This window comes from Salmo trutta, chromosome 23 (genome assembly GCF_901001165.1).
Source record: "Salmo trutta chromosome 23, fSalTru1.1, whole genome shotgun sequence".
Taxonomy (NCBI): Eukaryota; Metazoa; Chordata; class Actinopteri; order Salmoniformes; family Salmonidae; genus Salmo; species Salmo trutta.
Genome location: NC_042979.1, coordinates 47023328 through 47035174, shown reverse-complemented (window position 1 = coordinate 47035174; position 11847 = coordinate 47023328). Strand labels below are relative to the sequence as shown.

General features: G+C 38.6%; 2 protein-coding genes across 2 annotated transcripts in view; both read right to left on the bottom strand.

Moving 5' to 3' along the window:
• Positions 1 to 4085: 4085 nt before the first annotated feature.
• The window catches only part of LOC115159830 (transcription factor 4), a 17795-nt gene continuing 10033 nt past the window's right edge, over positions 4086 to 11847 (bottom strand). Inside the window, exon 5 of the mRNA XM_029709885.1 lies at positions 4086 to 8760. The gene's annotated coding sequence lies outside the window, so the exon portion shown is untranslated. The remainder of the gene's footprint in view (positions 8761 to 11847) is intronic.
• On the bottom strand, positions 8767 to 11749 carry LOC115159831 (uncharacterized). Its single transcript, XM_029709886.1, has 4 exons — positions 11728 to 11749; positions 11095 to 11491; positions 9528 to 10418; positions 8767 to 9497 (listed from the first exon to the last, which is right to left on the bottom strand). Exons 1-4 carry the CDS (start codon positions 11747 to 11749, stop codon positions 9014 to 9016), a joined length of 1794 nt encoding a protein of 597 aa, XP_029565746.1. The 3' UTR covers positions 8767 to 9013.

The window sequence follows — 11847 nt, the reverse complement described above, 5'->3', positions numbered from 1 at the left end:
GTTCATAACAACATTAGTGAATAATAAAAAGCATGACCAATGACAGCGCTAGGTTATAAAAATGGCACATTTATTGCTACAGAACGGTCATGTACATGACTTCATAGAATAAGTACAAGATGAAAAACAGCAGGCAATGGGCCTACGATGGGCTGGTTTGAAGAGAAGCAACTCCAGCACACAACCTGTTCGGACATATCTACTAATCTGAAGAGAAAAAAAAGTATAATAAACAACAAGAACAATAATAATAATAATAATAATAATTATAACATAAAGATAAAAATAAAAAATAAAAAATACAACGGAAACTGAAAACATAATTAAGAAAATGTAAAAAGAAAAGAGAAAGAATAACAGAAATATAACAGTTGAAATAAAAACGTTTTTTGAGGCACTCAGCCGCATACTGGAAAGAAAGTTTAAATGTCATTTGTTTTTTTAGTTTTTTTTTAACTTCCTTTAGAATCACTGCTGCAGGTACAGTACGTACGGATGGCGACCCTCCGTCTGACTGTAGCCCATCATGGAAAACACCAAACAGTTTCGTCTCAGTAATATGGTAAATAACATATTTTAAATAGTAAAATAAAGTAACAAACTTTTTTACTTTTAATGATTCCAAAAAAAATCTACAAACTGGAATATTTAGAATTTGACTTTTAAAAAACAAAAACGTAATCTTATTTCCTCAATATTCCTGGTATAAAAGGATTGCCCCTGCAAAAAAAAATAAGCCTAATATATTTTCTTATTTTAAATTTAGTTTCTTCTTTTTTGCTCCTCTCTATTATGATTGGGTGCACTAGTCTATTTCATAGCAAAAGAGCACTAGACAAAGGAAGCTATAGAATAAAATCGCCAGGCACTGATCCATAGTAATTATCTGCTCACTGTATTTGTTCTTCACTTTAATTGCATCACAAAGTAACAAGGAGAATGAAAAAGGCCACAGTTCATATATTTTCACCCTTATACACGTAGTCTATAATACTCTGAAATGAACATGTTTAAACCAACCAATCACGGCACAAGGATGAATAAAATAATACACAACAAGAAGTAAAACAATGACTAGCCAGATAAAGTGAGGAGCCCTAGAAGCCATGGTGCCACCTGGTGAATGTCTATTAGACTTTGTGATACTTTTATACACACACACACACACACACACATATATATATATATAATATATATATATATTATATATATATATATATATATATATATATATATATACAACTTTATTTTTGCCAGTCTGTTAGTTGTTTACATGTTGTGCTTTCTATGGTTAATTTAGATGGAAATAGGTTATAGCTTCCGTTCAATATAAAAAGCAAAAAGGAGCCTGTCTTCTATTTCACTGTGTTAATCTGTAGTGAGTTTCACTGTGTTAATCTGTAGTGAGTTTCACTGTGTTAATCTGTAGTGAGTTTCACTGTGTTAATCTGTAGTGAGTTTCACTGTGTTAATCTGTAGTGAGTTTCACTGTGTTAATCTGTAGTGAGTTTCACTGTGTTAATCTGTAGTGAGTTTCACTGTGTTAATCTGTAGTGAGTTCCACTGTGTTAATCTGTAGTGAGTTTCACTGTGTTAACCTGTCGTAAATTTTACTGTGTTAATCTGTAGTGAGTTTCACTGAGATAATCTGTAGTGAGTTTCACTGTGTTAATCTGTAGTGAGTTTCACTGTGTTAATCTGTAGTGAGTTTCACTGTGTTCATCTGTAGTGAGTTTCACTGTGTTAATCTGTAGTGAGTTTCACTGTGTTAATTTGTAGTGAGTTTCACTGTGTTAATCTGTAGTGAGTTTCACTGTGTTAATCAGTAGTGAGTTTCACTGTGTTCATCTGTAGTGAGTTTTACCTGTGTTAATCTGTAGTGAGTTTTACCTGTGTTAATCTGTAGTGAGTTTTACCTGTGTTAATCTGTAGTGAGTTTTACCTGTGTTAATCTGTAGTGAGTTTTACCTGTGTTAATCTGTAGTGAGTTTTACCTGTGTTAATCTGTAGTGAGTTTTACCTGTGTTAATCTGTAGTGAGTTTTACCTGTGTTAATCTGTAGTGAGTTTTACTGTGTTAGGGCTCTATTCAATCCGCATCACGGGTGTTCAGCTTTACACCGTGATTCAAATTTAAAGGCAATGTTCCCGCTTTAGCAGAGACTGCATTCACTGTAAATGGGGCGGCAGGGTAGCCCAGTGGTTAGAGCGTTGGGCCAGTAACCGAAAGGTTTCTAGATCAAATCCCCGAGCTGACAAGGTAAACATCTGTCGTTCTGCCCCTTGAACAAGGCAGAAAGAGAGACCATATGAAGAGAGTGTAACTAAACCATAGGAAGAGAGAGTAGCTAAACCATATGTAGAGAGAGTAACTAAACCATATGTAGAGAGAGTAGCTAAACCATAGGAAGAGAGAGTAGCTAAACCATATGTAGAGAGAGTAACTAAACCAGTAACTAAACCATAGGAAGAGAGAGTAACTAAACCATATGTAGAGAGAGTAGCTAAACGAGAAGAAGCGAGAATAACTTAACCAATACGTAACTTGATTGATTGACCATTCATGGTGGCTAGATACTAGACTGAAGAAATCATCATCAAATCCTCCAAACTTAAAGTGTACTTTAAAGTATAGAAAGACACTCTTAAAGTGTCATTGCTCGACAAGTAGTTTTCTTTCTGAGGGCTGAGTATAATGATTATCTAGTCAGGTTAAACTTTTGATCCAGACTTAAATCTGTTTAACTTTGTGGTTTGTATCATATGAAAAAATTAGATGGAAATGTCATCACCAGGAAGTGGCATCACCAGGAAGTGGCATCATCACCTGGGAGACCTTGGCCTTTTGATCTGGGTCGAAAAAAAAAAAGCCTGGTAGTGGATGTTAAATGGTAACCATCGTTACAAAGCAAAGATGACCCTATCATTGTTGACTTTATTATTATTATTATTATTATTATTTACATTTTACAAAAAAAAATGTGGAAGGATTTCTGCTAAATCAGTCACACAAACAGCCATGTTAGTACATATCCAGTCTGTCTGGGTTAACCAATGTTAACCAATGTCTGCTTCAGGACTGTAGAATTCAAACAGACAATAGAGAACATAATGCATAAGGGAACGCCCTAATAGAGAGGGTTTAATGACTATATACTATTCTCTTTATTGAAAGACAATTATCGCCCAAAAATAAATAGAAAGATCAAAAAAGCATTGGCCTTTTACTTTTGTTCTCGTAGCTCAATAATTCCCATTCAAGGGCAACACGTTTCATAACGAGCAAGATTTTGGATTTAAAGTATTTTTATATATATATATAGGACATTTCCAGATGCATTCAACAATATTTTTGATTTTTATCCTATATATTATCACCCAGGAGAACAAATGACAAGTGCTGATGTAACTGATATTATTATTGCAATAAACGGTCAGAATAATGATGCTGTAAATGATACACAGCACATGGTTCAATCACTGAAAAGAAGAGAGATCGTACAACCAGGAAAAGAAAACTAAATACGTTTTGCCTTTTGCTGTAAACACAATAGGGGTAATAATAACACAGTTATTGCAATCATGGATCATGTTCACGTCAATTAAATCTTACAAGATCAAAATATTAGCACTTATAACGACAGGTCCAATCTAATAAAAAGTATTTATCGTAGGTCCGATTCAAATAGCTGGAAAACAAATAAAATAGGCTGAAACTGCCTAACTTAACTTTATGGGGAAATAGCTAGAAGATTGCTAAAATCGGCCATTTACAATTAATTCTATGTTCACGTCTAATTTTCAGATGCTAGGGGGCTCGTTTTTTTTTGTTGGTCAATCAAACGTTCAATTACCTGACAAAGTACGATTTCTAGCTAAGGTATTTAGACTGAATCTAGATGGGGCCAAACTGTAACTCTGAAAATACTTGCTTAGCACCACACTTGAATACAAGCTAGAATATACAGTATTTCCCTGCAGACGAGAGTTTGTGCTGTCTGTCAACGAGTCATCGTGGTGCAACACTGAGACAGCCCATAAAGAACAGTGAGTTGAATACTAAACCATGACACACATACAGCTAAGTGCCGTTCATTTTTTTTAATTAATATTGGCACCTGGCTAGAATGACCAGGCGAATACAAGCAGAAATACAACTGATCAAATCAACTCAATCATTTCCCACTCTCAGCTAGTCGTCACCCCCCCCACCCCCACCACCAAAGGGACATGAACCCTGTGTACTATAACTACTTAGACATTTTCTTAAAAAATACAATGAAAAAATGGCAATGAGCATGGAGCATGAAAATAATATTATATACCATTTTGATTTCCAATTAACCCCCCACCCCCCTCCCTCCCCCATCCCATTCTTCAAAAAAAAAAATCCCGGAAATATAAACAAACAAACCTTTTGGAGAAAAAAAAACAACTAAAAATGATACTGAAGCTTTTGACCTCACTACAATTTCAATGTGACACATTTTCAACACACACCGAATGTTTTTTTCTTTTTTTTTTTTCTTTTAACGAAAAACTGATACAATGTATTATCTAAACACAAAATAACAACAGTCTACATGTAAAAATATAACTTTTACATACACAATTTCAAAATAATGGTACGTTTGCATCTGTTGCATCCAATTTACAAATGTCTGTGTGTTTTCTTTGACAGCTGAATAAGCAGTGAGTGGGGGATGATGGGGAACTCCGGTCCCTTTTGTCCAGTCAGGGGTGCCATAGTCAGTCATTGTGATGTCAAGGGCACAGAACGCCAGAGAAGACCGGTCCCTTTTGTCCAGTCAGGGGTGCCATAGTCAGTCATTGTGATGTCAAGGGCACAGAACGCCAGAGAAGACCGGTCCCTTTTGTCCAGTCAGGGGTGCCATAGTCAGTCATTGTGATGTCAAGGGCACAGAACGCCAGAGAAGACCGGTCCCTTTTGTCCAGTCAGGGGTGCCATAGTCAGTCATTGTGATGTCAAGGGCACAGAACGCCAGAGAAGACCGGTCCCTTTTGTCCAGTCAGGGGTGCCATAGTCAGTCATTGTGATGTCAAGGGCACAGCACGCCAGAGAAGAAGAGGAACAAGTCATGTCTCTTCAAACCTTCATATCTCATTAACATTGAGATGCCTCTTCAAACCTTCCACCCATCTCTAAGAAAATAATTAATCTGACCCAAAACAACCGTTCCTTTGAAAACTGGCACCTTCCTTATTTATATATATTGTATATATTTTTACATTTATATATATATTGATTTTCAAATAGATTATATTCCAGTTTCAGTGCCTTGTGTTGATTGGATAACATAAACCACTTTTAAAAAACAGCTGCTGTCAAATTTTCATAGGGCAGCAAGTCGTGGTTTAGTATTTTTTTTTCATCGACACAGAAACCAGAACAGACAAAGAATAAGAGAAAGATTAAAAAAGAGAAAAAATTCTGTTTTACACATACAACCACACACTGGTACTGAAGACGACGGTGGCCCGCGGACAAGCCGATATTGATAAAAAGCTGATAGCTATAATACAATGCTCAAAAACAGACATGTCGTTCACAATGGAAACAGGCTGCAACTTGGAATAGAGGAAGGGGTCTGAAACTCGGGGTGCTGGGGCCGCCAGGGGGCTCAACTGACTAAAACAAGGTCCATTCAGGGACACGCCTTCTAATTACATATAAGCATACAGTACAATTAAATACAGTTTATCCCAAAATACTTTTTTTTCTTTTTACTGTTTTTTAAATTCCCAGGTCAGAAAAAACCTGACTGCATAGACCTAATAACTAACAGTTCCCTAAGCTTGCATCCTAAAAAGTTCAGATAACGTCCGTCTCCTCCTCATCGCATTTGAATGATATGAACTCTAAAAGGCACATTGGTAGAAGTGAATGTTAAAATTGCATTTCTGGGGCCTGGGGAGGTTTTAGGGGTCAGGAAGGGAGATCAGGGGAACAGAAGGGGGTTGTGAAGTGTTAGACCGGGGGGTTTAAAAATCAGGCAAATCATACAAGGTGACGGACTGCTCGGATTCTGGGATATACAGTACACCCCCCTCTGGCTGTGCCTTTCCATTGCAGTGTCATTATCAGGAAGTGACATCACCAGGAAGTCATCATCACCTGGGAGAGACCTTGACCTTTGACTTGGGTCTCAGCAAATGGTTGAGAGACTTTGCTCTATTCTGACCTGGTCTGGGTCTCTGTGTGACAGACAAGACACAGAAAGGAGACATATCTCTCCCCCTTTATTTTCTTTCTTTCCTTCCTTCCTTCCTTCCTTCCTTCCTTCCTTCCTTCCTTCCTTCCTTCCTTCCTTCCTTCCTTCCTTCCTTCCTTCCTTCCTTCCTTCATCTGCCTTGTAACATGAAGTAACGAAGAGTAACACTACCAACGGCCATGCCTTCTAATCACAAGGTTCCATTTGCTCACGCAAAGGAGTGGCCAATGAAAACACATTTCAATCTGAATCAGGACGTTTGCTGGTTTCTAGTGGCTAGAAGATGCTTTCCTTCCATCTTCTCTAGCAGTGTTGAGGGTAACGAGTAACTCGTTAGAATAAACAAATTACTTTTTTTGTGGTAATGAGAAACTTAACGTATTCGTTTTTCAATTTAAGAAATTAGATACTTAAGTTACTTTTTTCAAATAAGCAAATCGTTACTTTTAAATATTATTTCCCATGCCAAATTATAATAATATGAAAATCCCTTCCCATAAATTCATGCTCTTCCTGTTTTCTTCAAGAACGTTGTGGCAAGAAAGTTATCAGGATGGCAGAGCCACCAGCCTTTTACCACGTGAAAGTATTCACATTATTTAGAATTGGTAAAAGAAAAGGAGAAACACAATAATAATAATAAAACGCAAACTGTGCCTCGGTGTTAAGCGCCTGTCAACTTCAAATATCAAGAAGCACCTTCAGGTCAAGCACAGCTCCACTAGACCGGCGGAGAAGGACCCGCGACAGCCGATTACTGTTGATGCTGAGGAAGATGGCGATTCTGTTTCCAAAACAGCTAAATCTAGATTTAGGTTTTGTTAAACCCCCTGTCACCCCGAGAAAACTAAATGAACATGTATGCGTCTTTAGATGATTGTAAGTAATTCCTTTGATTACATGCCATTTATTTCAATGCATTATGTTCAGGGATTTATCTGACAGTTTGCATTCGTGCTTTGTAGTTTTACTGTTATTAAAATGTTCATGTCAATATTTCAAGTGGTCGGGCTTGTTGTGACTTAATAGTCTTTATTATTATCTGGCTTTAATATGTATTTTTCGTTTCATAAATCTGCCTAAATGTTGGTTTTGATTTATGGACAACGTCCCTTTGATACCTTGGATTTATCAAGATAGAATTGAATTGTGATGCAACACTTTTTGTTGTTGTATTTATCAAACATTTCGATAGTTTTAATATGGAATTTCGTTACAACACTTAGACGTTGTCCATAAATCAAAAGCAACATTTCGGCAGCTTTATGACACGAAATAGACATATTAAAGCCAGAAAATAAAGGCTACTAATTAGGCTTTTATATCTTATTTTATCTTTCCTTATTATCATAATGTGTATACGTTTTTCCTTCTTGCGCATTTTTTTTTTTTTTTGTGGAACAGTTACATTTCAACACAGGCTGCTGAACTACAACAGCCAAATAATAATTTGATTACAAAATAAGATATTGTTTATTGCAAAATACACGGTTCAATTTAGTAAAAACAACTGAAACAGCTATCAGGAAATCTGACAGAGATCTCGTTCTGGATCTCTCCCATGATGTCCGATGAAATCATTGTAGCACCGATTAGTAAATAGGCAAGCCACCCTCTACTGGGCATAACAACGACCAACACGCTCAATACATTTTCAGATGGTTTTCTGGGGTTTGGTAACGCAAAAGTAATGTAACGACTAACGAGTTACTTTCCACAGTAAGTAACAGTGTAATGTAACGTGTTACTTTTAATTGCAGTAAAGTTGTAACCTAACGAGTTACTTTAAAAAGTAACATTCCCCAACACTGCTTTCTAGTATACAGCCAACTTAGAGCCCCAAAAAAACAGTGTTATCTTAAAATGTATCTGTTCTGTTTTTCGATTAGAAGTACACATTTTTTTTTTAATAATTATTGCATGTTTTAAAAATGTCTTGAAATTCTACATAATCTCAACTTTTTTTTTATACCCCCCCCTCCCTCCCCCCCAAGACTGACTGATTGATTTTTCATATATATCTATTTAAACTTTAAACATCAAGGAGGAGTTCAGGCACGACTGCAAGAGTTTCCACAAGGTGGAGAAGATTACCATTCCGTTGAGACAGCAGCTGAATCCTGCAACATTGCTCAGCAACATAATGATATGTTAGAAATAGTCCCCCCATCAGCACGCAGTTGCATCAACTTATTTTTTTGTGTGTGAATTTTTTTCTTTTTCTTTAACATATATAATAATTGTTTTTTTTGGGGGGGGGAAGAATGCTGAAAATAAGAAACAATAATAAGAAAACATCTCTTGTAATATCTGTTATGTTTTCATAGCCAATATACATTTGCAGTTCGTTCATTTCTACAGAAGACGAAAGACAGGTGGTCCTGGGAGAAAAAAAAACATTGGTCAAATCAGGTGGTCAGATAGATCGTTGATTGACGTGATCGGTTGATTGATTGGTTCAGGAAATAGGAGAATGTTGTCAAAGGAAGTGGTCACTCATCATCTTGATGAACTCTGGGAGCTTGGACCTATAGGAGGACAGAAGCGGTTAGAGACAGCTGTGGGACACTGTACTCACCTGTTACCTGGACTCACCTGTTACCTGGACAAACAAAACCAACAGACACCCATACAGACAGACACACAAACACACACACAACTGAGAAGGAACTAAAGGTACAACTTTGAGATGGACACCCTAGGCCCTAAAAATAACCTTCATAGGTCCTAAACGTCTGTGCCTTCCACATAAGATTAAGATAAAGGTGTGAGACGGTCTCTCTATCTCCTTACTGTGTACCTCTTCACTGTGTACCTCTTCACTGTGTACCTTGTCACTGTGTACCTCTTCACTGTGTACCTCTTCACTGTGTACCTCTTCACTGTGTACCTCTTCACTGTGTATCTATTCACTGTGTATCTATTCACTGTGTACCTCTTCACTGTGTACCTCTTTACTGTGTACCTCTTTACTGTGTATCTCTTCACTGTGTACCTCTTCACTGTGCACCTCTTTACTGTGCACCTCTTCACTGTGTACCCCTTCACTGTGTACCTCTTCACTGTGTACCTCTTTACTGTGTATCTCTTCACTGTGTATCTCTTCACTGTGTACCTCTTCACTGTGTACCTCTTCACTGTGTACCTCTTCACTGTGTACCTCTTTACTGTGTACCTCTTCACTGTGTACCTCTTCACTGTGTACCTCTTTACTGTGTATCTCTTCACTGTGTACCTCTTCACTGTGTACCTCTTCACTGTGTACCTCTCCTCTGTGTACCTCTTTACTGTGTACCTCTTCACTGTGTACCTCTTCACTGTGTACCTCTTTACTGTGTATCTCTTCACTGTGTATCTCTTCACTGTGTACCTCTTCACTGTGTACCTCTTCACTGTGTACCTCTTCACTGTGTACCTCTTCACTGTGTAACTCTTCACTGTGTACCTCTTCACTGTGTACCTGTTTACTGTGTACCTCTTCACTGTGTACCTCTTCACTGTGTACCTCTTCACTGTGTATCTATTCACTGTGTACCTCTTCACTGTGTACCTCTTCACTGTGTACCTCTTCACTGTGTACCTCTTTACTGTGTACCTCTTTACTGTGTATCTCTTCACTGTGTACCTCTTTACTGTGTACCTCTTCACTGTGTACCTCTTCACTGTGTACCTCTTTACTGTGTACCTCTTCACTGTGTACCTCTTCACTGTGTACCTCTTTACTGTGTACCTCTTCACTGTGTACCTCTTCACTGTGTACCTCTTCACTGTGTATCTCTTCACTGTGTATCTCTTCACTGTGTACCTCTTCACTGTGTACCTCTTCACTGTGTACCTGTTTACTGTGTACCTCTTCACTGTGTACCTCTTCACTGTGTACCTCTTCACTATGTACCTCTTCACTGTGTACCTCTTCACTGTGTACCTATTCACTGTGTACCTCTTCACTGTGTACCTCTTCACTGTGTACCTCTTTACTGTGTACCTCTTTACTGTGTACCTCTTCACTGTGTACCTCTTCACTGTGTACCTCTGCACTGTGTACCTCTTCACTGTGTACCTCTTTACTGTGTACCTCTTTACTGTGTACCTCTTCACTGTGTACCTCTTCACTGTGTACCTCTTTACTGTGTACCTCTTTACTGTGTACCTCTTCACTGTGTACCTCTTCACTGTGTACCTATCTCTTCACTGTGTACCTCTTCACTGTGTACCTCTTCACTGTGTACCTCTTTACTGTGTACCTCTTCACTGTGTACCTCTTCACTGTGTACCTCTTCACTGTGTATCTCTTTACTGTGTACCTCTTCACTGTGTTCCCTCTTCAATGTGTACCTCTTCACTGTGTACCTCTTCACTGTGTACCTCTTTACTAAGTACCTCTTCACTGTGTACCTCTTCACTGTGTACCTCTTCACTGTGTATCTCTTCACTGTGTACCTACCTCTTCACTGTGTACCTACCTCTTCACTGTGTACCTCTTCACTGTGTACCTCTTCACTGTGTACCTCTTCACTGTGTACCTGTGTACTGTGTACCTCTTCACTGTGTACCTCTTCACTGTGTACCTACCTCTTCACTGTGTACCTCCCTCTTCACTGTGTACCTCTTCACTGTGTACCTCTTCACTGTGTATCTCTTTACTGTGTACCTCTTTACTGTGTACCTCTTCACTGTGTACCTCTTCACTGTGTTCCTCTTCACTGTGTATCTCTTCACTGTGTACCTACCTCTTCACTGTGTACCTACCTCTTCACTGTGTACCTACCTCTTCACTGTGTACCTCTTTACTGTGTACCTCTTTACTGTGTACCTCTTCACTGTGTACCTCTTCACTGTGTACCTCTTCACTGTGTACCTACCTCTTCACTGTGTACCTCTTCACTGTGTTTCTCTTCACTGTGTACCTCTTCACTGTGTACCTCTTCACTGTGTACCTCTTCACTGTGTACCTCTTCACTGTGTACCTGTGTACTGTGTACCTCTTTACTGTGTACCTGTGTACTGTGTACCTCTTCACTGTGTACCTGTGTACTGTGTACCTCTTTACTGTGTACCTGTGTACTGTGTACCTCTTTACTGTGTACCTGTGTACTGTGTACCTCTTCACTGTGTACCTGTGTACTGTGTATCTCTTCACTGTGTACCTGTGTACTGTGTATCTCTTCACTGTGTACCTCTTTACTGTGTACCTCTTCACTGTGTACCTGTGTACTGTGTATCTCTTCACTGTGTACCTCTTTACTGTGTACCTCTTCACTGTGTACCTGTGTACTGTGTACTATGTACCTGTGTACTGTGTACCTGTGTACTATGTACCTGTGTACTGTGTACCTGTGTATCTCTTCACTGTGTACTGTGTACCTGTGTATCTCTTCACTGTGTACTGTGTACCTGTGTATCTCTTCACTGTGTACCTGTGTACCTGTGTACCTGTGTACCTGTGTACTGGAGTTTAGATCTTCGTTACACACCTGCTATTTGAACAGGTTCACCTTGGAGGTACCCAGCATTCATAGCATTTAGGTACCTCACTACGAGGTACTGTACTCAATATCTCTACGATATGGAGATACCCAGCATTCATAGCATTTAGGTACCTCAGTACGATACAA

Coding starts and splice junctions, on each gene's coding strand:
- LOC115159831 (XM_029709886.1), bottom strand. CDS start 11,749: ATGAATGCTGGGTACCTCCAAG. Junction 10,419..11,094: donor AAGAGGTACACAGTGAAGAG/GTAGGTACACAG, acceptor TACACAGTGAAG/AGATAGGTACACAGTGAAGA. Junction 9,498..9,527: donor AAGAGGTACACAGTGAAGAG/GTACACAGTAAA, acceptor CACAGAGGAGAG/GTACACAGTGAAGAGGTACA.